The sequence below is a fragment of the Lathamus discolor genome, chromosome 2, assembly GCF_037157495.1.
Source record: "Lathamus discolor isolate bLatDis1 chromosome 2, bLatDis1.hap1, whole genome shotgun sequence".
In the NCBI taxonomy this organism is placed as follows: domain Eukaryota; kingdom Metazoa; phylum Chordata; class Aves; order Psittaciformes; family Psittacidae; genus Lathamus; species Lathamus discolor.
Window position 1 is genome coordinate 93,823,771 of NC_088885.1, and position 27,397 is coordinate 93,851,167.

General features: G+C 40.7%; 2 protein-coding genes across 3 annotated transcripts; both read right to left on the reverse strand.

Moving 5' to 3' along the window:
- Positions 1-208: 208 nt before the first annotated feature.
- Positions 209-10,302, reverse strand: CHMP5 (charged multivesicular body protein 5). The gene is made up of 8 exons (XM_065667780.1): positions 10,134-10,302; positions 5,454-5,558; positions 4,675-4,721; positions 3,643-3,736; positions 3,491-3,562; positions 2,270-2,378; positions 1,766-1,878; positions 209-782 (listed from the first exon to the last, which is right to left on the reverse strand). The coding sequence occupies exons 1-8, from the start codon at positions 10,200-10,202 to the stop codon at positions 732-734; spliced, it is 660 nt and encodes a 219-aa protein (XP_065523852.1). The 5' UTR covers positions 10,203-10,302; the 3' UTR covers positions 209-731.
- A 295-nt stretch (positions 10,303-10,597) lies between these two features.
- On the reverse strand, positions 10,598-27,284 carry FH (fumarate hydratase). 2 transcript variants are annotated; one of them, XM_065667776.1, is made up of 10 exons: positions 27,135-27,284; positions 23,135-23,269; positions 22,475-22,585; positions 18,392-18,568; positions 17,220-17,402; positions 16,125-16,290; positions 14,182-14,385; positions 12,784-12,911; positions 11,046-11,199; positions 10,598-10,826 (listed from the first exon to the last, which is right to left on the reverse strand). In XM_065667776.1, exons 1-10 carry the CDS (start codon positions 27,249-27,251, stop codon positions 10,684-10,686), a joined length of 1,518 nt encoding a protein of 505 aa, XP_065523848.1. In that variant the 5' UTR covers positions 27,252-27,284; the 3' UTR covers positions 10,598-10,683. The 2 variants fall into 2 exon arrangements, with proteins under 2 accessions (XP_065523848.1, XP_065523849.1); XM_065667777.1 differs by lacking the exon at positions 27,135-27,284 and adding an exon at positions 26,662-27,002.
- Between the last annotated feature and the right edge of the window lie 113 nt (positions 27,285-27,397).

Sequence of the window (27,397 nt, forward strand, 5' to 3'; positions counted from 1 at the left end):
CTGGTGTCCCGGTGAGGTAAGCGCAGCCGAGCCAGTTAGCGACAGGAAACAAGCAGCGGGGGCACGGCCAGAACAACCCCGCTGGGAGCCGGGACTGCGGCTGGGATCGGAACCAGGCTCCCTCTCCGTGCCCGACCAGCACCGGACACTGACAGCAATGGCGACAGGTTAAAAGCAAACTAATTACCAGAGAAACCACACACAAGGATCAGCTCATCTATAGGATTTTATAAATACATAAAGTTACTGACAACCCGACTGATTACAGCATCCAAAGCAGGGTACAAGTCTCGACCAGTAGTTTAAAAATTGCTTTCGGTTCTGTTATCAAATAAGCGTAGTAATAAGGGAGCTATTTTACAGAGAGCAAGCAGCAGCGTACAATCTTGGTTTCAAGAAAGAGAAGCGTAATACAAAGTGAAAATAAACCTCAGCTATTGACAGCCACCACTACTCTTCACGTATTAACTTTGTCCATAAGACATGGAAATCAAAACCTATCGGACTGACTGCTTCCACCGAAGGGAACTGCGCTGAATCTTCCATTAGCAGAAAAATCAGTAGTAGAATAACTTTCTTCAAAGAAGGAACACCACCGGCCATTCACGTTGCGTTCTAGGATGTAGTGATATTAAGATTACACTGGAAGGACAAATTCTCCAGGATTGAAAAAGAAAAAACTCTTAATTTGATCTGTATAGTTCGTTATATCCATTGTGCTCTTTAAACATTTATGTCGCAGGGATCTTCGGCAACCCAAATTCATCCACCAGTACGCCATCCTGTAAAAAAGAAAAAGGAGCAACAGGTTAACAACCCTCCACCAACTAGAAGATGAAAGTTTCCTTACAAATTCTATAAAGTGATGTATCTGTAACATCTGTGTGTGACAGCTGGGATCAAAGTAATAGCATCAGTGTTCTTTCTCACTATGAAGCTATATTAATGGCCCCAAAGCAGACATACAGAAGAATCACAGAATCACAGAATAGTTAGGGTTGGAAAGGACCTTAAGATCACCTAGTTCCAACCCCCTACCATGGGCAGGGACACCTCACACTAAATCTTCTCACATAAGACTTCTTGTAGCAGACACAAGGTGCACAAGATCCAGGTAGAGGCATTATCCTTCCATGTGTTGGTTATCTCCAGGGGAGGAGTTCTCTCTCCCTACTATCTTGAACTTCAGCCCCAGGAGATTTCACAAAGCACAGGTAGCTGGACCAACTCCATGGAGGTCAATATAGATAAGAAGGGAGCTTTCGGCTTTGCAACCTCTCACTTTTCAGCTCAGGTTGACAGTGCATTCACCAGGGAGGTGCCTGTGCCAAAACAACCTTATTTTCACCTGTAGGGTCTTGTTCAATGCTCAAGGCAAAAGAGCCAGAGCAAACAGCAATTTCATTTGATATCACCATTCCTACTGAAGATTAAGTATTTCTAGTCAATGTTTCTGATTAGACTTTCTTATGTTTTCAAGAATAATTAAACTAGGAGTTGTAATGGTATACTTGCAGCCTCACAATGTTAGACAGGAGTTACAAATTGCCATTTTAGCTCTTTAAAATATTATAAAGAGCGTTCAATACACTGTATTCTCTTATATATAGCATCCAAAATACACCATATTCAAAATACAACCTTAAGCAGGGTTTTTTTGTTCAAACTATTAAAGATTTTAAATATCGAGCAACCAACACAAATGTGATTAATCTAAAACAAAACAAAACAGAGTATTTTGCTTTTAAAGAGAAATGGGACTCACTTTGTTTTTTGTGTCAGTAGGAGTGACCTCTGGGATGGCTGGAGCAGACGCGGCTTCATCTAAGTAGGAATTGTCTTCATCGGCTAGAAGCTCATCACCCAAAGCATCCAGTTCTGAAATTACATTGGCTCAAAAATTATGCAAGGAATTCCTTTCACAAAAGAAAAGTTGTTCTGACAGAGAAACAGGTTTCATACTGAATGCTTGCATCCACACTCATTCAGCATTACTTGGTCATCAGTCAGGAATACACACACACACACGTAAAACACAGAGAACCTTCTTTCCTTCACTGCAGCACTGCAGATACCATTAGTCTATATCACGTCTGCCACATACTCTTGCTACTGCTCTGAAAGGACATGCAGCTTTTATGTTTAATAACAGTTATTGAAACTTTCTATTAAAAAATACACTGAAAGTATTTAACTAATTAAATTAAAGATCACCATATGACTGTATAATGACATTTACATTCAATAAGGTAAACATCATCCTCCTAACCTGCTTCCAAGTCATCCTCATCAATCTCTGGTGTTCCATAGCTACGGCTCAGCGCCTCCTGGACTTCATTGGCTTCTTCCATCATGTCTTCCAACTGATCTTGTATGTCCTGAATCAAGAAACAATTTCGACTGGTCCATATTTAATAGCTTTAGTTAAATTTATGAGAGCTTAATCAAATTAAGGTTAGCAATTCCAACAAACAAGGCACTCTAATTTTTTTTAATGCATAAATGAAGCAGTATTAATACAAGTCAAGAGACTAACATTCAGTACTATAGCTTGGACTTGACTATTATTAAAATTGTAGTAAACATATGAGGAAGAAAAAGAGGAACCTTGAAACAACATGTCTGCAAAATCCTATTAAGTATTCTTCAGGGTAAACTGAAAACCTCTAAGAAATTACGCAAAGTGCAGCATTATCTTGAAAAGCAGAAGCATATGTAATCTACAGAAATTAAATCTACCTTCTAGAGAACAAGCACTAACCCACACTGTGCCATGGTACAACTTAGAAGACATTTTAGCATACTATTGGAACTGTACTTGGGTACAAGTAAGGAGACAACACTTGCCTAAAGGTTTATGATGCAGGCAATATATAAAAACAGCATAGGAAAGAGAACTTGAGGAATTCAGCAGAGGTATTTGATAAGAGTTTAAGTGCAGCATACTTAAAATTCTACTTAAGAGATCGTCCGGGGTTTTTTAATGTGTTTTCTGAAGGCCAGGCCTTGCAGACCTCTAGAAATTGTTTGTTTGGGGTTTGGTGAGTATTTTTTGTCAGTTTTTAGGTTTGGGTTCAGGGTTGGGGTTTTTTGCTGTTGGTTGGGGGTTTTTTGTTTGTATGTGCTTTATTCAGGCACTAGCTTGAACTGGGGAAGCAAAGGACTAGTGTACATGTTGCAACTGCAGCACGGAGGACACAACAAAAAAGCTATAGCAGGAAGTATTCACCAACATTCCCTTTCCTCAACACTTCAGCACGAGACATTACAGATTAGCCCAGCAAAGAAACAACAACCAGTATGAGAAGGCAAATAACTGATTTTGCAGTACCAGAGAAATCAGGAAGGAATTATGATGCTGGTCTCACAAAAAAGGGAGAAAACTTATCTAAACTAAAACAGTCAGTTTACCTTTAGGTTACACAGCCTACTCATCACTATTTCAGTACATTGTTTCTGTTCTTTAACAATTTGAACTACACAAACTCACCTCAATTTGATCTATTTTGACTTGCTTGTAAGCTTTCTTCATTTCTTTCACCCCCAGTTTCATTGCATCAACCTAGAATAGAGTCAAACAACATGCTTGTATCTGATGGAGCACATATAAATTAAACAAATGCAAGATTAATATACTGGTACCGTTGTCTTTGTATCCTTCAGTGCTTGAATAGTGTAATTAGCTTGTTCCATATTAAAAGACTGCTGTGATAGATTATCCCTCTGTTGTTCATACCTGTTAAAAACAATATAAATAATGGCTTAAAACACTACACTATTTATTGTTGAAAAAAATTCTTAATTTCTTTTTTTAATTGAAAAATCAGGGCCCAGTGGCTGTAAACAGGGGAACAACTAGCATGTAAGATCAGCAGGCAGACAGAAAACCCAAAACGAAGCAGTCCTTCTCACAACATCTAACTGAAATGTCACATTCCTTAACATAGGATATTTTAGACTGTAAGTGTTCACAGGTATTTTGGATGATAAAGAGTTCATAAAGAACAAGAAACTGAGCAAGCCTGTAGAGGTACAATTCATCTGAGGAATATGACATACAAGACAATATAAACTTTGGTTCAGGCAGCATCTAAGAGATTTGCAGCTCAGGGGCTATAACATTACAGTGAAGCCCCCCTGAACCTTTGCCATGTTTTGACATTCTCTCCTTTGTATTTGTTGCTGGGTGCTTTCCAGGACACTATATTAGACTAGACTTGACCACAGAATCATCTATCCTGTCTATTCTGGTTTCCTGCATAGACACAACTACCTATGCTACATATGCTCAAGTCTTAAAGGATATCTACAGAGAAGAGGTAAATTTGCAGTAAACCAGTCAAAGATAGTTAAGTACACAATTTATAGTAACCAATTAATAACAGAAAATGAGGCATTCTCAGGAAGTTTAGGAGCTAAGCATAGCTTTAATAATAAGCAGATTTAGACCAGCTTGTCTCAGTCCAAATCTGTAACTCATATATAGAGGCACAAATATGCTGACACTGTATCTGTAAGAAGATGCTTCTGAAAGGCTAGCTGGCTTGTTCAGCATTTTTCTTTAAAGAATATTCAGAAATGAGAGCACTGGAAAGAGAAAGTGTGCCCCTCCCCCGCCCCCCCCCAAAAAAACAGGCTTTCATTCATCCCAAAGTGAGAAAGGTTTAAACTTACATTCGCTTCTGCTTTAACACTCTCAATGCTTTCTGCTTTACTGTGTTCTGAAAGACAAAATATTGTTACATTAGGAAAAATATTTGACTACTCTTGATTATATTGTTTAAACCTAAAGTATCACATTGAAGTTTTCCAAAAGATTGCTCAGTTACTAGTGCAAAGAGTTTAACAATAGTCACATTCAGCATTTGTAATGTATTAATGATTAACCAAACAGGCTTGTATGTAAAGCTGCTAATAAAAATACTTTCAACATTTCTGGCTTTTGAATGCTTTTTTTGATAAGCAGAACACAAAGTCAAACTTAGTGCATCAGAGCCATCTTTCAGCAACACATTTTAATGGTCAGCATCAAATAATACTGCAAAGGTACTTTAACATACTGTTTATATATGTTATTATACATTTTATATTATATGTTGATCCCCTTCCAGAAATGGGTTTTCCTACTCCTTTTCTGCCTAGTGCAGACCTTTTTATTTCAGCTGATGAACAAAACACCCTTTCTACCAGACTTAGTTCAGGTTAAGGAAGGAAGAAGGGAAGCAAGTTACTTCAGAGTGAGGAGTTATACTACATTTTTGAATAAATAAAAACCAATGAAAACACTGTTCAAAGATACATATCTAATAAAAATAATCCTGTAGGATCTTGCATCTCATCAGTAGGGCAAGGTGCAATCCTAAGGACCTGATGAACTGGCTAAATCACCCTGCTACATGACAAGCAGTGTGAGTCACATCCTCTTATGCTTAAATCCCACAGAAGTTTCATACCTTTGCAGGCCCCTCTCTCATCTTCTTCATTTGATCCTTATACTTCACAAGTTCTGCGTCAAGCCTAGCAATTTTCTTGTCAATTGACTCAGCTCTGCTATCCACCTTTAACACAAACAAAAAAAAAAACATTAATTAAGGCTTTATTCAGGAATTGGACAATAAGAGAACAGCCTCAGTTTTATTATGCTTCTAATTGAATTGTTTCTTCGCTCAGTGTTTTATAGACAGTTTATGAAGTTTGTAGAGAATCCAAAACCAGAATCAAATGAAACAACTTCTAGAAGGAGCACAAGAAACTTTCTGAGGTTGCAGGAAGCTCTGCCATTGTAACACGTTCTCACATTTTGACATAATCCCTTGCACACCCACTGAAGTCACAGTCTCTATTCAGGAATTTCTGATAACATACAGTGCCAGGGACTAAACTTTTTTTTCAAAGGTGCCTAACTTCTTTGTCAGAAAGACACTTTTCCCATCACTTCCCACAAAGGAACCAGGACACGGCAGTTCCAGCTGGTAGCTACTCTGAATTCTTTCAGTTCTAATCCCAACATTAGCTGCATAGCTCAGTAAGAAACCTCCAGCAGTCAGCCCTAAAACAGTGTTGGCGCAAAGCATGATAGAGCTGTCATTATAGAAATATTTTAACCCTTCTGCATAAGAGGGTTAACGATGATAGCCCCAGAGCCAAGCATGGTATGCATACACAAATTCATAAAGAAACAAAAAGCTAAAGAAAGCCTCCTTAACATGAACCAACTATCACAGCATCTCTTGGGAAACCACAAAATAAATCATCTTAACTGCTCACAGAGCCTCTCTAGGGATTAGAATATAATGACAGTCCAATTGTAGCGTGAGACCAATCAGTGCAAATTCACAATTCTGGCTTGCTAGAAGTGTGGCTAAACAAGTGTGTAATTATGCAGATTTTCATCTGGGTATCTCAGTGATCCTTCCAGATCTCTGCTGACAGCAACATGCATTTGCCAGAGGCACCCTGAGCAGAACATTTGATATGAACACTCCACACAAGACATTAAAGTGTCTGGGCACAGCTGGCATTAAAAAAAAAAAAAAAAAAAAAACCCAAATGTGTTAAGCTTCCTATTTTGTCAAATATTGTACTAATAGCAAGAAAAAGAGGTATTTGTGATTTTAAAACTCTTGCAGGTTCAAAGCGTAGCCCTTCCTCAAGATGTCATCAGCTAAATGCATCTTTGAGGTCAGCCCCCTCTCCAGGTGAAAGCCAGTTATTTGGCTTATTTATATAATGATTCTTTTAAGCAGTACTAGCAGGATATGGAGACAGATCCTCCTCCATCGATTAACTGCATTAAATATTTCACACACACATTGCACAGGACCTCAGATTTTAAAAATGAGAATGGACAGAAAATGGGAGAATGGATCTAATTTATCCAAAAGAAAAATCAGAGTGTGTATTATGACCTGAAGAGCTGCTTTCTTTTATTCACAGATAAGGCATACCAACATACATTCCACTGCTACAGAAGGGCCACAGTCCAAACAAAAGAAAGGGATGGTGGTATCCCAAATACCTATGGAGCACAGTTGCAGTTTATTTCAGTAAATAACAACAGGTAAAAAAAATAACATCACATATCAGACTGAATTTTAACATTGTTGTCACAACTATCAGCCAATTGTTCCTATGTTCCCTGCTTATTAGTCTGAAAAAAATAACATAAAATTGGAGTGTTTTGTCGAAGAAAAAGTAAAACCAATACGAATGCCGCAGTTCCTGATGCATCCTTCCTCCTACCATCCTCATGATGGCTTTGAGTCATCCGATTGTGCTCAGCCAGCAAGGATTGAAAGAAGTCTGCCACTTGGTGCAGTGTTGAGGCAGGCACAGAGAGCAGAAACTGCAAGGGGGAGTGGGGACGTCCTCGTGGAGATTAAGTGGGGAGACAGGAGGGCATCACCCTGGAAAATTCGATAGTAACCAGCCGTCGAAGCAAAGCAGGGAGAAATGTTCCCTGGGCTTACTAAACACTTCAGATTAGTGATCTCACAGAACCACCTCTTTAAATACAAAAACCTTGAATCGTTTAGCTACCTTAAGCTGATGCTTATTCTCTTTTACAACAGGAAAAGAAAGTGTATCGTGTTCTGATCTTATCGGGTTCAGCTATACTGCTTTTGCAGGGAAGAACATCCAAAACACAGGCACAGAGTTGTCTCTGCTTTTGGCAAACAGTAACTATGAACATTAAGCACCACTTGCCAAATACAGGAATTCCTACCTGCCATTTCATGGCTTATTACCGTTCAGGTAACACGGCAAGAGATTTTACAAAGCGTGTAATGCTTTGTACAACACAAAGTTTGACTGTCAAAAGGTACAACAAAATGTGTCTAGGGCTGAAAACACCACAGAAGTGACATCACTTGAGTCTCCGAACTGTAGAATTTAACACAGTAAAGAAACAGCGCAAGTTTCTTTAATGTCTCACACAACTCTATTCAATAATAATTCACATGCAATGTAAGAAAAACATCTAATGATATTTCTAGCCCTTTAGCAGGACTTATACTAAAGACTTCACTGTTGTGAAAATGAACTGAAAGTACAGCAAGCCTTTCACAAATCAGACTGATTACTTCATGTAAATTGGCTCAAAAAGTTAACTCATCAACTCTGAATTTGCAAAAGTATGTTTCTCCCCATGCTTACTACTGTACAGCTTACACTGCTGAAATGGCAAATTTAAGTACTAATAACAGCATCTTGGGTGGATTTTGGAGTTCTAGCCATCCACTAAAGCATTTCCTGCTAACAGTGGGAAAGCTCTGATTTTTGAGCACATGATTTATTTATTCTAGCTAAACACACTTGGAGATATGTTTAGGCTTAATACTGCTGAAAAAGCAATACGGATTTTTTGCCAACAGTGTACTGGGAAAAACACTATGACCACTTCTCTCCCTGTCCCAGCCACTGGCGTATGCAGGAGGCTGAGGTGCACAGGTTTGTCCAGGTAGCACTGACAAATATTAGGTGTTTAACTTAGAGGGTCTCTTCACCGGATAGCAAAATTAATCTTCTGGGAGGAAAATCATGATTTTCCGAAGAAACTTCCTGTTGTCAGGTTCCAGACAACACTCAGTTAGCCTTAGTCGCCCTTCATTTAAACCACAACCCTTACCAGCCTTTCACCTGACTTTACTAACCACTGACACAAATACTCAAGACCTCCATGCTCTTCCTTCACCTTTTAAAATGTTTACAACAGAAGGAGCTGTAAAAAAGCACCAGTTTGAAAGCCAAGAAGAGGCTGTGAAATTACAAGATTAGCCTTCTCAAAACCATTCCTTAACGTTCTTTTCAGGTAGGCAAACCTTACAGCAGCCATAGTGTTCTACCATATGTTTCCTCAGCATTTCTTTCTTGGCCTGGGCTTAACCGCCCCTCTGTACACACCTTCACCACTGACCCTACGGCAAGCTCATGCATAGCAGACAGAAAAATTCTCATCAGGAAGTGGGATCTGCCCTCCTGCCTCCTAGCCTGGACAGAGGGACTGGTTTCCTTGCTCCAGTCCCTGCCTTCATGCAGCCTGGTGTAGAGGGAGTTAGCTAGTGCAGTCAAGGCAGTGACTGCCAGTGATACGGGGTCCAACAAGGCAAAGTGCTGGGTCCTGCACTTGGGCCACAACAACCCCATTCAATGTTACAGGCTTGGGGAAGAGTGGCTGGAAAGCTACTTGGTGGAAAAGGACCTGGGGGTGCTGACAGATGGAGCTGAACATGAGCCATCTTGTGCCCAAGTGGGCAAGAAGGCCAGCAGCATCCTGGCCTGTATCAGCAACAGTGTGGCCAGCAGAGCCAGGGCAGTGGTTATCCATCCTCCTGTACTCAGCACTGGTGGGGCTGCACCTCCAATCCTGTGTTCAGTTCTGGGCCCCTCACTACAAGAGATACATTGAGGTGCTGGAGCGGGGCCAGAGAAGGGCGACGAAGCTGGTGAAGGGTCTGGATCACAAGACTGATGAGGAACGGCTGAGGAAACTGGGGTTTTTAAGCCTGGAGAAGAGAAGGCTCAGGGGGGACCTTATTGCTCTCTGCAACTGCCTGCAAGAAGGTTGTAGCGAGGTGGGGGTTGGTCTCTTCTCCCAAGTAACAAGTGTCAGGACAAGAGGAAATGGCCTTAACCTATGCCAGGGGAGGTTAAGATTGGATATTGGGAAAAATTCCTTCCCAGAGAGGGTGCTCAGGCATTGGAACAGGCTGCCCAGGGCAGTGGTGGAGTCACCATCCTTGGAAGCGTTCACAAACCGTGTAGATGAGGCCCTCAGTGATATGGTTTAGTGGTGGTCATGGCAGCCCTCGGCTAATGGCTGGACTTGATGATCTTAAAGGTCTTTTCCAGCCTGACTCCACGATCAGTGCACACACCGCACCAAAGCACAGGTCCATTCGGTGTATTACACACACACCCAGGGGCACACCCGCCTGCCGGCGGCATAGGCACGCAGTGACCCGCGGACGGAGCTCTGCGCGCGCACACACACACACACACACACACACACACACAGCAGAGCGGAGCCGCGGCCCGCCGGCCTCACACCGCCTGACCTGCCGGGCCGGGCCGGGCCGCCCCGCCGCTGCCCTGCCCCTGCCCGGCTCTGTCCCCCCGGGGAAGGCACTCACCGTGCCGATGCAGTCGGTGAGGCTGGGCGGAGGCGCCTTCGGCTTCGCTTTGCCGAAGAAGCGGTTCATGGCGGCGGCGCCTCGGGCTCCTTCTCCCGGTCCCGGCAAACAGCAGCAGCGATACCCGCCGACCCGGAAGCCGACAGACAGCCGGGCAGGCTACGCCCCGGCCCCGCCCCGCAGGCATCACGTGCACAGCCCGGGACTTCCGCGCCGTGCGTAGCAGCATGCGGTTTTCACGGCGGCACAGCCGGTGTAAGTGCACATGCGCTGCCGGGCTTGCGCTGCCGGGCTTGCGCCGCCTCTTCGGAACCGCTGTCACCGCCTGGAGAAACACCCCTTAAGTTACATCAGCTGTACTGACGTTTTACTGATTTGCTAATATACAGAAATTATAGGTGGAGAATCTTCCCTCCAAGATCAAGTTCATCTGAGCTGTTAAAAAGTAACAGCACGACCAGATGTGAACCAGAAGCACATAGTATTGGGTTTATTTTATTTATTCTTGTGTTAAGAACACGGGGGGTTTGCGGGTTTTTTTGTACAGACGTTACTGAGGACCTAACATATCTTTAGGCTTCACCCACTGATCAAACTGGTCTGACGTGAGGAATCCCAGCTTTATGGCAGCTTCTTTTAACGTCGTCCCTTCTTTGTGCGCAGTTTTGGCAATCTTGGCTGCTTTATCATATCCTGTAACAAAACAAAACTGTTAGCCATGTGCAATTTCACAAGATTTAGAGGGGAGAAGAAAGTGGGACACTTGGCCTATGGAGAATTAATTTGCACGACACTGCTACTGCTACTTAACTCAGTTTGTACTGAATTTGCACCAAATGTAATGTGCAAAATCATGATACCGCAAAATACTTCAGTGTAATGTTCTGGTAAGTTTCTGAGCCTTAAACCTACCTATATGCGGGTTCAGTGCTGTTACCAACATCAGAGATTCATTCATCAGTTTGTTGATCCTTTCTGTATTAGCTTGGATTCCAACTACACAGTTGTCCGTGAAAGAAACACAAACATCTCCGAGAAGCCTTGCAGAGTTTAAAACATTCTTAATCTAACAACAACAACAAAAGGAAAGAAATACCAGGTATTACATTCAGTCAGTAACAGCTGCACAGTCTCATGTGTTGGTTCATAGACAGTGCTCCCCCCCCCCCCCCCCCCCCGCAACACCCGCTTCTTTAGCAGGCTGTTTGTAAAAAAGGAGTGGCTGCAGGGGAAGCTCAGCCCACTCCCATTTAAAGGGGTGGTAGAACTAAATGTGCATGAAGATGACCACAGTACATATAATGATTTTGTTCACAAATAACCAAGTAAAAACTACGTGAAGGCATTTGATTCATTGTCATTTCCCTCCCCAGGTACTGATCAAGAGAAAACATCTAACAATATAAAGTACAATAATGTCTGGCATTAGTCATCTACTTTGACAAGTCATCTACTTTGACAATCCGTAAGATATATTCTTGGTTTCTTTTTGGGGAGGGATCTGTTTCGATCTAATTTATCTTATGTGTATCTCTTGGCTGTTCATGATTCCTCCCTCCCTCTTCAAAACCAGATGCTATATGCTTAGAAGAAATATGCCCCAACTGGCAAAAAAAGAAACAAACATTACCCTGAGCAGACACAGTAAGGTAGAGACAAATACTGATTCCATTGTAAAATTTCAGTTTTCTTTCAATCATTTCTAACTAACATAATAAAAATGCCATATCAGTCAGTATAGATTGTGCGGAATAGTAACATAACATGCTGCTTCCTTTGTGCCTCTTATTTCTAACAATACAACAGAATCTTAAAAACCTTCCTTTTATTACTATTTTCTGCAAGTCACCTTAATTCTTTTTAAACTATTATCTCTACCCTAACTTCTGTGCTATTCCTTTAACAGTCTATATAGTTATCCACAATCTTCTGATATGATGCTTTTGTTTGTATTCTCTTCCTCAATTTCTCCTGTTTATTTTTCCTTCTTGGTTTTAAGGGAGGAAAACAAACAACCAAATCAAACCAAACCAAAATTAGATAGCCCAAAGAAGAAAGTAAGAATTATGACTTGGTGTGAAAACATGCAGATTTCGGTACAAGGTGATTTGTAACACTCAGTTGACTTTTTTTTAATCTAAATGTACATCTCTTGGCATTTATTGTCCTCACAGTGTAGAAGGCAGAAGTACTGAAATCTATTTACAATTTTACATGACTCAGTTGCCAAAGACCTGTAATCCTTTGGTATTCATCAGCAGTAATAAAGATTAGTAACAGATAGTTGTTAAAGAACAAAAAAAAAAAAAAAGATAATCCTCATTTTTAGCTGAGACACCCAATTATCTTTGGCTTTGGACAAAATTTTGTCTCAGCTTGTGCTCCTCTCTCCCTGCTTCCTTTGATGATAACCACACATTGTTAAGAAAAAAGCTTATCTGCATAAAATAGTTTCATGTTAGAAAGATCACCAGCAGTTCCCTGTCAAAATAACAAGGACTTGCCATACTCTGGAATAAATCTTGTTTGCACAATTCATTAGCTTTTCTGGTGCTTGTACTGACCACTGAGGTTTTTTCCCTACAAATTATCTGATTGTACAAACAATGACTTTAAAAAACCCTAGATATTTAAAACTTCATGAACTTACCATCATGGGCTTAAAAACATTCAGTTCAAAGTGTCCGTTGCTACCTCCTACAGTAACGGCAACATGGTTTCCCATAACTTGGGCTGCCACCATGGTTACAGCTTCACACTGGGTAGGGTTCACTTTTCCTAGTTGCAGAAAGGAGAGAAAAAGGTTACCTAAGAAGAAGCAGCAGAAAAAAAGGGGAGAAACAAACAAAACCAAAACACACAAGCAAACAAAGCCCACTAACAACCAGTTGTGTTTCCTCATTTACCAAATCACATTCAACAGAAGATACTTTGTAGGAGGCAGCAACTTACTCATGTCTATCTGTGCACCACAGAAATAATTTCCATAAATGATATTAAATTAACTGTACAATTCCAGTAATTCAGCTAGGATTTTCGAAATAGCTATGCTTGCTTTAGCAATTCACCAAGATTTTGAGAGCTGGATCAAATGTGCATGAGCTAAGCAGCTGTTCATTACCACCGTTCTTAACAGATTAACAACACATTAAAACCTGTCTTTACTTGTGCAAGTGGGCATTTCTGGTAAATCACTACCAAATCTCAATTTCGGAAAAGTATTCCTAATCTGTTAGAATTACTTTGTAATAACATTAGTACACTAGCTTTACTTTGTCAGGAAAAAAAAAAAAAAGGTGGGGGGGGGGGACGGGACGGACAAAACAACACAAAGCAAACACCAAACACACAAAACCCTCTAATTTAGAGTGGACTCCTAATAAGGAAGGGATTTTTTAATAGCTGTCATTTCTAGAAATAATCCTAATAAGAACATTCATTATCTGCTTTTTTTTAAAGCCAGGTATGCTCACAACCTGTTTTATAATTTATCATAAAGGAAGAACATGTTTTTGATGTACAATATTCATATATGCATACATTTTTAGGACAGAGTAAAGAATGATTACTAATATTCCTTCCTTATCAACCCATACAATGGTATCATTGCCACTGTATATCATGATATGTATATCATATGGCACAAAGGAAAATATGAGTATGTAATAATAATCATGCTAGGAAGTAAAGACAGAAGTCAGTTTACATCACAATATTGCTACAATTCATAGATTAGATCATTTAAAGCTTGTTTCAGAAAAGCCTTTACATAAAAATCATAGAGATCTTGCAATTCTAAAAGAAGGTTTTGAGAAGTATAGTTGTATTAATAGAGACATGCTTACAGATCATGCTCTCCCCCACATACTGGCCAACACACAGCTGTGCAAGCAAGTATTTTTATGAACACCAATTTTGGTAAAATATGGCAGAAGATAAAAACTGACAGAATTATTGAATCATGGACTTATTGATGTGTGGTGGTGGTTGGTAAATATGTTAAGAGTTAGTGGTCCAAATCAAAAGAAACATGCAATTTTCTCTGTACCTGGCATGATGCTGCTTCCTGGTTCATTTTCAGGCAGGATGAGTTCTCCTAGTCCAGAACGTGGTCCAGAACCCAGGAAACGAATATCATTAGCTATTTTCATCAGACTACATGCCACTGTGTTCATAGCTCCGCTGAGTTCAACTAGAGCATCATGAGCTGCAAGAGCTTCAAACTTATTTGGAGCAGTGACAAAAGGCAAACCTACAGGGGGGAAGGGGAAATACTAAGCAGTGAGGCACATGAACCAGATAAGCAAACACACAATTAGCTTCATTTGAAACTAGTAACACTGTAAGATCGTCTCTCTTCTCTAGACCTTTCCTCACAAACATTTCTTAAACAGATTTAATACAATGTAAAAGTCAGTAAATACACAAGAATATGAAATTTGAGCATCTACGCACAACAAATTTCAAAGACTTCACACTGTGTTGTATACTAAGCATCACTTTCCCACTGCAGTATTTTATGAATGTCAGTAATCTCTTAGAGGTTAGCCCAAACTTAATTTGTCCTGTTAAATCAAGTTAGATTTAGATTGTCATGTGCTGTGATGCTTTCTCTCTGTTATGAAAATGAGGTTTTTACAGCACAGTGCAGACATTAGGATAAAGCAGTCACAATGGAATTAGGTCCTTAAAGGAAAAAAAAGGCATTCAAGTATCAGCACTGGAAGGGAACAACAAACCAGACAGAACATGTGAAAGCTGATTCAGACTCAGAAGCATGCCTGAAACTGCTGCCAACAACAAAAGCACAGACTCAATGGATGCAAGAGCTCTGCTGACATTAATTAAATGCCTGAGATTTAAGGCTAGGTTCTATAATGAAAAACATGTCTTCAGGGCTTTGCCCTGGAAGAAAAGTAAGTAGAATGCTATTAGTGGTAATGGACATCTCTAAAGACTAATTGTGGGCTGGACTTTGTGCCTGCAAAACTCCTGGTCTGAGCTTACATCACCAGTTCAAAGAAGAGCAGCATAACCCCCATGATTTCTAGTGTTTCACAATTCCTGCTAAACACCAAATCCCATCCAATATGCATGGGCTTTCCAAATTGCATAGCTGCCTTCTCAGTTGCAGCGATCATTCTAAACTTTTCCTTTTGTCTTTGCCAATAAACTTGCCTATAAGAACATGGGGAACTTCGTAAGTCTGCCCTGCTTGTTTTAAACTAGTACAGATTTCCCATGCAGTACACCAAACATGCTCTAACATGGGAGAGCTTCCTAACCACCAATAGCTTCTTCAAGTACCAAAACAAGCCCTGTATTGCTGCCCAGCAGCTGTTGTTTATGACAAGTTACTTCTGCCCTCTCAGGTACAAGAAAGTCTTGACTCTCTACAAGACAGAGAATAATAGATCCATTAAAACAAAAATACTGTTGATACACAGTTTCAGCAATTTTAAATGACAGACATATGCATTCATTTTGGGGGCATTTTAAAGACATACTGTGACAGCAAAGATCTGATTTATAGATCAAAAAACTCAAAATTTAATTTACAGAGCCATTAATATCTATAAAGACAGCATCAAAAAATCAGCTAACTTTTTGATACGAAAAAACATACTGGCTTTGGGAAGGTTTTTCCCCTTCTTTCGTGCCAAATCACTGTAGATTAACAGAGCCAGAGGAGCAAAGATCAAGACAGAGCATTATAGCTGAGCTAATAATAGAAACCTGAAACTGTATCTGTAAGCCTTGTTCAGAAAAACATGGTAATTTCAGTCACTTTCAATGCACCAATTCTACAAATCCACTGCATGAAAAAACCTAAGTATAAGGCATATAACATACATCATTAACATAAACTTTCATGTTAAAATATAAATACAATTTGAGTTTATGAGAAGTCTGGAAACTGAAAGATTTTGTTTCAGTTAGACTCTATGCTACATATACCGCTTTACTGATAACTGAAGTATCATTCCTCACCTGTCAGTTCAGCCACTTTAGCAGCAACTTTCTCAGCAAAACCAATCCTTGTGTTTAGTCCTGTACCAACTGCAGTCCCACCAGCTGCCAGCTGATACACTCTTGGCATGGTTGACTCAATCCTAGCCACACCATATTTAATTTGTTGCACGTAGCCACTAAATTCCTTTGAAAGAAAGGAGGACAAAATAAACCAACAAAGACAATGACCAAGAATAAGCAGTATTACTTAGATTTTGATCATGATTGGACTAATTTCTTTACAAACCTAAAGGCACTCAACTTTACCCAACTGCAGAATCTTAGCATGTTTTCATTAAGAGGTAGTTTGTATGTCCTGGAAGACTGCTCTCACACTACAAACAATTACACATAAAAACAATCTACATATATAAAATCGTATAAACAATACATCTTTCTCTTGCCTTTTATCTCAGTTGTGTACTTAGCAGGACCTGAATCCATGTTAATCAGATTAAACTTATGTTCTCAAAGTACAAATAGAGAAGCAGATCTTGGACTTTGTTCACTGAATTTTACTTAGTAAAAAACTAACTGAGCGTTCTTGGATAAATCCACAGTTTACATGGATTTTTATCAGTTAAAGTTAATTCATTACCAAATTAATGTAATATAAGCCATTCTTGCCAATATCTAAGAAAAACTTGCTATCATATATATATAATGATCATATACTAAAGATTTTAATTCAAAATACTTAGTAGTTTTGTGTGTTGGCAAAACCTCATTTATGTAAATTTACCAATTAGACTACCTATCTTCTCCCTTGTAATGTCACTGTAACAGAAATACCACATTGTGTTGCTTGGTAATGGAACATCATTTAAAAATTATTTTTATCTTACTACTGTTAGAAGTAAGACACACAGAAAAAATGAAGACAATTTATGTTGCAGTTATCAGAGTGCAGCATCCAGCAAACTCTACTAAAGATGAAAATACTTAGACTGAAATTGAGCCAGTTTCCTGTAATTTCTCTTAACACGCCAATTAAGGCATCCTCAAGTTTGCCTCCATTTCCTCCAATACATTTATGAGAATTTTCCAAACAAACGCATAATTTGGGTTTTTTACCTGTCCAAGCGTAAGTGGAACAGCATCTTGTGTGTGAGTGCGCCCTATTTTTATGATCTGTGAAAACTCTTTGGATTTCGCTTCCAATGCATTCTGTAGCTTCTTTAGTCCAGGTAACAACACCTCATTAACCTCCTGGGCAGCAGCAATATGCATTGCTGTTGGGAAAGTGTCATTTGAACTCTGTGAAAGAAGTTCAAGAAATTTAGTTACAAGCTCTTCTTACCATTACTGCTGTAAGATGTAGTGTATGGCTTTATTCTCTTTATTTTGTAAACAAGAAACTAAGGACAAGCAACTCTGGAGTGTTCCACAAGTCAATCTGCAGGAGGAATAAAATCTTCCAAATTCTAGTCCAGTACCTTAGGGATAAAGTCAACTTTTTATAACTATACCTACAGAAAGTTCAGTTGAGTAGATTGTTCACAACAATATGGGGGGGAGGAAAGAGAAGAGGAAGAAAAAAGAAAAATAATTACTAGGAGAGACAGGTGACAAACAGATGATTTTAAAGGAATTATAAGTGACTTTGAAACACCCATGTGTTGACTTGTTAATGTTAAATATAAATGTAAGGTGGTGTTAAATGTAGTGTAATTCCTAGAATATTGAGTAAGCATAAAAGATCAGGAAGGAATACAACCAAGTCAGTGGCTTAAACTTCAGCTACTCTGAAGGAAGTATCAAGACTGAAATGTAATAAAATTGCCTACCACAATCCTTGGGGAAAATAAAAAAAATTAAATAGATATTTCATTTGCCAATTACAGGACTGCAGCCACTATTATATTCTTTCTGCATGCTGTATGCAATGTAGATATGGAGATAATAATTGCAAGTATCCAACTTTTACATGCTGGATCTATATTTAAGACTGCTTGCAGTAGCAGTGGTTGTCACAAGGACACCTCTACCCACTACATTATGTGTGAAATTATGTCATGAATGAGTTGAAAGTTTCTAACCTAAAAAGCTCATGCTGTCACCAGTGAACATTTTAAAGTTCTTTGAAACTGAAAAACCCAGAAAACTGTTGCCAAAGCTGTACACAAAACTCTTTCTGTTTTCCCTAAAATCTAAACAGTGGCTCTAGAAGAATTTAATTTAAATTCACCATTTAGAGCAAAAATACACTTTTCACATCAAAAGAAGTATAATACAAGTGTAACAACCTGGCTTTTGTTAACATGATCATTCGGATGCACTGGTTTTTTGCTTCCCAGCGTGCCTCCCATTATCTCAATGGCTCTATTGCTGATGACTTCATTGACATTCATATTGGTCTGAGTTCCAGAGCCAGTCTGCCACACTACCAATGGAAAGTGATCATTTAATTTTCCGTCAGCTACCTAGAATGGAAAAAAGAGAAAAGTTGTTCTACTGGAACAAAAAAAAAATAATAATTTAAAATCATTAATCTGAACACCGTATAGCTATAATTAAAATAATGTTCTCCATTATATTTGTAAATCTACACAGAACAATTGTGAATTTATACCAGAATAATTAAGAGTTTGATGTAATACCAGATATTAAAAGGGCAAAAAACTTTTGCCATGCTTTTCAAATATGCTGAATTCTGAAACACAAAGAATATATTTAATTTCATGTTCTACCATCATAGGAAAGATTTTTAAAAGGTCTTTCAGATCTTATCTTCTCTTTCACAAACAATGCAGATGATTTTTAAGTCAAAAAACATCACTCCCTTCCCAAATCTTAAAGCAACTTGGATTCTAATCCTCCTGGGTAGGCGTAGAGGTAGTATGAGCTGGTTCTCCCTGCCACAGTTATTTCTGAGGTCAGTAAGATATCCCAGACAAGGGAAACACGTTAAGCAGTTTCTCGGTCAGTGCACGTAAGGTGCTTCAGGATACTGATTCAGTGTTATGTGTCTCCTTCAGTTACGAACATCCTCTGCGTGCCTGAAACATCAAGTTTTGGACAGTGCTTGTCAGTTTACAAACCCATCATCATCATGGGCATGGTGCTTTCTCCTATGAAATCAGGCTCAACAGCTGCACAGTTTCATCACGAACACTGATCACAACTATACTACAATTAGGGGCATTCAGAAGTCCATTCCTTGTGGCAAACGGTCCCCCAGAAGAGGCTTTTTTGGCAAAAATAATCTGAGATGCACATGCAGTACATAATATTTGTATAATCAGACTCCAAAATTTCTCCAGAAATAAGTTTTGTACAGGGAGGTTCCAGACTTCTTACACACGTATACATTAAGTTTTGCATTAACAAAATGAGCCAGCAGATGGTTGCTGCTGTGAAACACGTTCTTCATGTAAGGCATACTTTCCCTAGTCCTGCCCTGGACCTGTGTGACTTTAAATTGAGAAGTGCCTAAAAAGCACTTGTGACTATCTTTACTGTGCCTCAACTGTAACTGAGTATGTTACACATATAAACAGGAGAGTCACATAGACTTAACAAGATTCATATGTGTTGACTTGCTGATTATTCATGGAAACAAGGTCCTGATCAGCCAAAGACAGCTACAACAACTTGTATCTGCTACAGACAGGCTATGACAACTACCACATCAAATCAGAACAACTCTCTGGTTTGATCTATATTTTTTTGAGCCCACTGAACCTTATATGCATTTATCATTTTTTTTAATATGTGTTTTAGATAGTATCAGAATCTGTGCTCAGAAGCATCACCCTACCATGCATATAAGCCTCAGAAAAGTTGAGAATGTAAAGAAAAGAATCTGTCATCATAACTCTGAGGCTAGATAACTATCTTCAGCTTAACAAGATATACCAGTCTTACTGGAATTGTACTTTTCAAGAAATGATCTTCAGTATTTCCCATTTTATGCAGGAGCAAAGTTCCCACCTCCCAGAGTAACTTGATTCCTTGCTGTACCTCTTTCTTTTTAAGTTATATTAGAAAATTATTTTGGAGGTAAGGGAAAGGATGTCACTGCAGGGGTGTTTTTAAAATACAACAGAAAAAAAACCCCAAAATAACACACCACACTTTCAGAACTCATGAATCTAAGTTAAATACTGGCACTAATTAATTTTGTGTCAGCCTCACCTCTGTGCCTGGCAAAATCTTGGAGCAGATTCTCCTGGAAGGCATGCTAAGGCACATGAATAACAACAAAGTGCTTGGTGACAGCCAGCATAGCTTCACTAAGGGGAAATCCTGCCTGACCAATTTGGTGGCCTTCTATGATGGGGCTACAGAACTGATGGACAGGGGTAGAGCAGTTGACGTCATCTACCTGGACCTGTGCAAAGTGTTCGACACTGTCCCGTGTGACATCCTTGTCTCTAAACATAAGAGACATCAGTTTGATAGATGGACCACTTGGTGGGGATAAAGAACTGGCTGGATGGCCACAGGCAAAGAGTTGTGGTCAACGGCTCAATGTCCAGGTGGAGACCAGTAATGAGTGGTGTCCTTCAGGGATCGGTGTTGAGACTGGTCTTGTTCAACAACTTTGTCAGTGACATGGACAGCAGACATGGACTGTGTGTTCAGCCTGGAGAAGAGAAGGCTGCATGGAGACCTCATAGCAGCCTTCCAGTGTCTGAAGGGGGCCTACAAGGATGCTGGAGAGGAACTCTACATCAAGGACTGTAGTGATGGGCCAGGTTGGACAGAGCCTTGGACGACATGCTCTAGTGTAAAGTCATGATCTTAAGATCCTTTCCAACCCAAACCATTCTATGATTCTAGGATTCTGTAAGTAGCTTTCTGTAAGGTGCTTTGTTGCTAGCAGCTTCTAATGCAGAATACCAAACATTGTCCATCTTCTCATACATTGTCCTGGGTTCAGCAGTAGCAGTTAATTTTTCTCCTTCTTAGGAGCTAGTGCAGTCCTATGTTTTCATTTTTTGGCCTGGGAACAGTGTTGATAACGTCGATGTTTTCAGTTGCTGCTCAGATGTTTGGTCTGGCCAAGAACTTTCTGAGCCTCATGCTCTTCCAGGGAGGAGGGGAAGCTGGGAGGAAGCAGAGACAGGACACCTGACCTAAACTGATTAAAAAGGTATTCCATACCACAGCACGTCATGCCCAGGATGTAACAGGGAGTTATCCGGAAGGGCTAGGACGGCAGGCCTGGACGAGGTATTGGTCAGTGCTCAGCTGAGGGGAGTGGGGAGAGTTATTGGCCAGCTGGTGTTGAGGTGTTGTATTCTTTCCTCTTGTTATTTCCTTTATCATTATTATTATTGGTGGTAGCAGCAGTGATTTGTGTGATACCTTAGTTACTAAACTGTTTTTATCTCAACCCGTGGGAGTTGCATTCTTTTTGATTCCCCTCTCTGTCCCTCCAGGAGTAGAGGGAGGGAAAGAAGGGGGGGAGTGAGTGGACAAGCTGTGTGGGTCGGTTTAAACCACAACACCCCTTTAACTAGGAGATCCCTTGAAACCACAAGAAGAGCCTAGACATATTCTGGGCTTCTCCAAAGCTCTTAGGTCTTGGGACTTACAGCGCTACAGCTGGTAGAAAGGGTATAAAGCTTCTGCAAATACTGAAAGATTTTTAAGCTAGTTAGAATGAGAAAGCTCTGTAAAATAACGCTTCCAGATAAATACATCTGTCAACTTAGAGAAAGCAACACGCCTGGTATTACCATACCTCAAATAATGGTCATTCACAATTCTCTGCACTTGGGTGACATTTATCCTGAGAAAGAGGAGATGCCTCTGTGTGTCGCATCATGTCCTCTTTAGCTATAAGAGTGATACTTAAAAAACAGATTTACTAGTAAGTTTAAGTCTGAAGAGGAAATGGACTAGCAACAGACTACTCAGATTGCAGATACTCTTAACATTACCAAGATCCAATTGCTTAATGACTGGGGACTTCCAAAACAAAAAAAGCTTTGCTTGGCAAGTCAGACTTCATACCAGCTGAATGAACCGAGACTGTACTCTCTTAGTTTTGAGGTTTTTTTTAATACTGTTCATCTGGTAAGAGTCAACACTATGTAAGTAATGAGTAGTCCTAATAAAGGGGAAAATTAAATTGTTTTTATAACTTAAGTATCAACATACATTAGAACATTCTATCATTTATGTAAATATGAGAAGTAACATAGTAAAACATACGAAGTAAATGATTTCTCAACCTGAAAACCAAAATTTAGTAACAATAAATTCCTTCCTCTAACAATTTGAGAAAAGCAGGTCTTCCCCCAGCCTCCAAACTTCATATGAAAAGCTTAACAAAAATACAATTGACAGTTCTAGTATTTTGAACAGTTTATTCCTACCTCATTAGCTGCCTTCATGATAGCATTAGCAATCTTTGGGTCAAGACCATAATCTTGATTTACTTCAGCAGCTGCCCTCTTCAAGATGCCAAAAGCCCTTATAACTTGAACCTGTGACACAAGAATAAGTTTAAATGCATAATTTTGTGTATCAAAAAGGATTACATGCGTTAAAATTAACAGAAAAGGAGGACTGGTTCAACTTCTAAGTAGTCTTTTTGAGGGCAAACTGACATGTTCCAGTACATGGAAAGCCAGTAGATAACAAAGCACATGCACACTAATGCTCTATGCACAGCTACATATGAAAAAGTAGCTTCATATCAACTAATGCTACACTAAACATCTTCAATAAAAAAAACCCTATATAACGCTATAGCAACAAACTACTCCAGTTTTTCTTCTTCAGAAAAGGAAAATTCCTATTCATTCTGATTATTAAAAAAATTAAGCAACACAATTAAATAAAAGCAACATTCAATTTATTTAAATACAACAAAAAATATTTCTACCGCAGCACAATATCTTGCCATGCAATTTCCAACTTTAATTAAAAGTCAAAGATGCTCATACTTTCAGCAAAAGTCTAAGAAGAAGGTATTCTCTCTCACATCCAAAACATACTTAAAAGAAGAAACTGAACACATCTGAATTACTTACTGGCATCCTTTCTGAAACACCTCCAATCTTGAAGTTCATTGTAGATCTTACAGTTTGGGCACCATAGTATTTGTCACTTGGGACCTTCAGTTCACCAAAGGTATCGTATTCTATCCTAAAAGCCTCTTGACTTGACTACGGAAAAAGGAAAAAAACGATTTCAAACACTGGTAAACAGCACAACCTTTTTGAAAGATATAGCTAAGAAAAATGTTCAAGAAGGGCAGAAAAAGAAGACAAAGAAGCACAGCTAGTCATAGGTATTCTTCTAATTATATCTTCAAAGTTAAGACATTTTTCTAGTTTAAGCACTCATCTCACTAAAAGTCACTTCTAACATTGCACAACCTAGCAGACCCTCTGGTAACTGGCAGCACTGCAAGACTTAAGACCTCTAGCTTCCCACTGTACCAAACACATCATCCTGATGGAAGACTTTGTTTCTTCTTTTGGAAGAACTTATCTTGGAATTTACAGAATTAGTTTTGTAAAAACCAAACCGAAGAACCAGCACAGTAAGAATTCAGGTACCATCCGCCCAGCCAACATACACGTAACACAATCCCTATCTGAAATCCACACTGCACATGAGACTTAGGAAGAATACTGGAAGGGAGAAACTCATTAATCCAGTACCAAGTTACTGACAATTAATTATCTTCTTAAGCCTAACAAACCAGTAACACAGTTGCCCTAGCTGTGCAACTCAAACCCTGCACCTAGGTATATTTTGTGCAATATTTACGGAAGGCAATATTTCTGTATTATGTATAAACCTAGCATGCATTATTATCTAACATAGCAAGAAGTCTGCACAAGTTCAGGGAACATGAGATAAGCACTCAGAAGAAATATCTAAACAGGGGTATGACACAGACAAACCACAGAATCTGGAAATCCCCTGATGTGAAAATTAAGATTCTGGGTCAGAATACAAGGCAAGCATCATCTCTGTTTGCACAATTCTTTCTCTTCCCTAGGTGTCCACTTCTGAAATCATTCTGTTCCTCTCTTTCATTGACCCATTCTACTGGCTCCTTGCTTGGTGGGTCTTAGTCATCTTGGACAGGAGCACAGCTGGGTATAGGGCTGAACACCCTCTCCAGCAGCACTTTCCACAGCACCCTGCCCAGGTCTGCACCACCACAGATGGCAAGCTGCAGGCAGCAGTGATGTGGGGGACATTTCCAGCATTTTTACTGCCCTGAGCAGCTTCCCAGCTGGATGGAGACACTCTGCCTTCAGGTACTCCAGGAGTTACATAATGGAGAGTTAAATTACCCACAGCCTTTTAGACAAAAAAGCTAGCAGTTGCACAATTGATTCGTCAAACTCACATTAATGCTAATGCTAACAATGATGAAACAAAGATAAACAGGATCAGGACCTCCTTGTACAAGTACCTTTAAACAATGCAATCCCCATAACTTTAAAAAAGAAAAAAAAATAGTTACTTCCCTACCCAATTCCACGTTACACACGCTCCCAAACTCAATTGAAGTTAACAGGGTGAGGTGCTTTAAATTGAATGTCATTTCCTGATTAACAGAGTAACAGGTGACATTAGGTAAAAAAGTGGTATTTCTCTTACATACTAAAGTAATGAAACTAAACTCAGCATTACCTTCAGACTAACAGCATGCAGAAGGTACGAGTTTTAATGTAAAAAAACATGCTTCCCTAACTGCTTAGACAGAATTCACCCTCTTGAGTAGCTTTATGAGCAGAAGGCCCCAGTTTCTGTACCTAGAGCAGCTTCTGCAGTCACCCCACTCACTTAGGGAACCTGCTATAAAAGGGTACAAGAGGCACAGTTATGTCAGCCCTATGCTCCACCACCACTGAGCAGTGCGAGAAGCCAAAAGGAGACCTAGCAACTCTGCCACAAGACAAGGCAAACTCCCACAGTCACTTTGTTTCTGCCATAGCTACAGCAAGTCTCAGAGCTACTATTCCTCACCTTTACAAAACAAAGTATGCTCTGCCCTCCAAAATCCCAAGAACCCACAGCACAGAGCTTACGTAGTTAAACAAATGTAACTGTACTTTTGCCTTGTTGTAGTGAGCTAATCAGCTAAAACTGATTGCACCATAACACACTGGAGATAGGCAAATGGCAGACCTGCTGCAATAATGCTTCCCATGGAAAAGTACATTCTGATTTATGGATGCAGCAACTTGTGGATATAAGTATTTAAACCATCATTGTTAGCATGTCCAAACCAATTTTCAAGGCCAGCAGAAAAAGGAATCTGTGCTTAACTGCTCTCCTTTAGCAGATGAAGACTGCTTCAATATTTTAGCACTGTTCCTCCTTTGTAGTATCAAGTCACGAACTCTGAAATTTACTCTTTAGAAACCAAACCCAAGTATTTTACAACAATCAGCTAAAGAAGGACCATTATGACTGGAATTCCATTTAGAATATCTTGTGTGATTTAGCTCCAACTTAAGGCAACACAAGAGTCATACCATAGAACAACATGCACATTTGGTTGTGTCTACACATGTTCTTAAACAACTCTTGCTGCTTAAAAATCTCTACAAACATTGTAAAGCATGAGTTTTCTGTTTTAAAAATGACTGGTATAGTTTTGGTGGTCCTCTTGGAAATAAAAGCATTCAAAAGTTTTCCTGTAAGAATTCAACAGCTGCTTGAGTTCCAAATTGACGGAGGGACATTTTGCTATAACCACTGTTCTTATTTAAACCCAAACAATTCATAATGTCTATGTACAGGTCAGGTCATACTTCTGACCAGCAAAGATCAAAAATGTATGTTTCTTCTAAGACTGCAGCCTTTCATAAATACTGGGTCTTCACCAAGTAAATGAAGGCCATGATCTATAATGCTTCTCTTGGATGAAACAGAAAAATAAAAAAGGAATCCATCTGACAAGCCAACGTTTGAGTTATATATTCCTCCCTGACATCAGTTTTCTTACACAGATATGTTTCATTCACCATGCAGTTGATTCCCTCATTGGGAAGCTTGTTCTTTTAAATGTGACTTTCTACCCCTTAATCATTATCACAAGATAGAAATCAATGTTCCAGTTGAATTCGTTAGCTAATTTAGTAAACTAATGAATTAATAAAATCCTAAACACCCCACTTTCTGCAGAAATTCCTCTGACAGTCTAAACTAACTCTTTTTAAGGAGCAAACTCGCAGAAATGCACCCGAGACGCAGGCTTCCATGTAACATCCTAGCTGCCAGTACTGAGATCCTGAATGCGTTGTTCAAACAGCATTTTTGTTTCTCGAACCGCATCCAGTCACCAAACCAGTTACGTTTTAGCCTGACAGTCTGACTGAGGATGCCTGCTTGAGGTCACAGGCAGCTCTTAGCTTAGATTTCAGGCAGCCCCCAAGATTTTTCCTGATAGACCCATTTCCGTGAAGACAGAACACAATACATACAGCTTTCTTCTCATTTGCGCCTCAGCAGCTCTAAGAAAGGGGCTGAAATTTCGGTGGAAGAAGCTACTGCGAGCCACACCACCACCACCACCTTTCCTGCTTACTTGCTCGGATGCCACCCCTCTCCTCCGCTCCTCGGCCATGCTAACACAGCGCACTCAGGCCGCCAATCTCGCCCTTTGGGCGGCGCACCCGGCCGGGCAGCTGAGCGCGGCGGACACCGGCCCGCCCCGGGAGCAGCCGCCGGCGCGGGGCCGCAAATCCGGGTGCGACAGCGGGGCCGAAGTGGGCCTCGGGACTACCCGCAGGCCGCGCAGCGCCAGGCGGGAGCCGGCCCCAGAGCCTCCTTGTCGGAAGAGGGAAGCGGCAGCCAGGCAGGGGATGGCGGCAGCGTCTTCCCGAGGCCACTCGCTGCCCGCGGCCGCCGTTCGCTCAGGCGGTGCGCGCCCGCTCCCCCGCCCCGTGCGCCGGAGGGCAGCGAGCGAAGGCGGGTGCAGGGGGAGGAGCCATGCGGGCCGCGGCCGGCGGTGGCAGTTAGAGGTCACCGCTCCTCCCTCACCCCCCCGCCCATGCTTACCATGGCGGCGCTGGGCAGCGGGCCCCAGCGGGGGGCGGCGGCGCGCGGGGGCGGCTGGCCCGCAAGGAGCGCAGCCGAGCAGCCGAGGCGGCGGCAGGCGCGCAGTGAGCGGTGCATGGCTGCGGCGGCGGGGAGGAGATGCGGCGGCGGGACCGCCCCGGACGAGCGTCAAGGTGTGACGGGCGGGCGTCCATCTCCGCACAGCCTCCGCGGCGCCAATCGGCTGCAGCGGCGGAAACCGGCGCCTGCGCAGCGGCCCTTGC

What these genes read in the sequence shown, in the direction of transcription:
- CHMP5 (XM_065667780.1), bottom strand. Translation starts at nt 10,202, where the DNA reads ATGAACCGCTTCTTCGGCAAAGCGAAGCCGAAGGCGCCTCCGCCCAGC. An exon ending in TGAGAGAGGGGCCTGCAAAG is followed by an intron (nt 4,722 to 5,453) that starts GTATGAAACTTC and finishes TTTGTCTTTCAG; the next exon opens with AACACAGTAAAGCAGAAAGC. An exon ending in TCAAAATAGATCAAATTGAG is followed by an intron (nt 2,379 to 3,490) that starts GTGAGTTTGTGT and finishes TTCTTGATTCAG; the next exon opens with GACATACAAGATCAGTTGGA.
- FH (XM_065667776.1), bottom strand. Translation starts at nt 27,251, where the DNA reads ATGCACCGCTCACTGCGCGCCTGCCGCCGCCTCGGCTGCTCGGCTGCG. An exon ending in TCATGAAGGCAGCTAATGAG is followed by an intron (nt 18,569 to 22,474) that starts GTAGGAATAAAC and finishes TTTCCATTCTAG; the next exon opens with GTAGCTGACGGAAAATTAAA. An exon ending in ATGTTTTTAAGCCCATGATG is followed by an intron (nt 11,200 to 12,783) that starts GTAAGTTCATGA and finishes TGTTGTTGTTAG; the next exon opens with ATTAAGAATGTTTTAAACTC.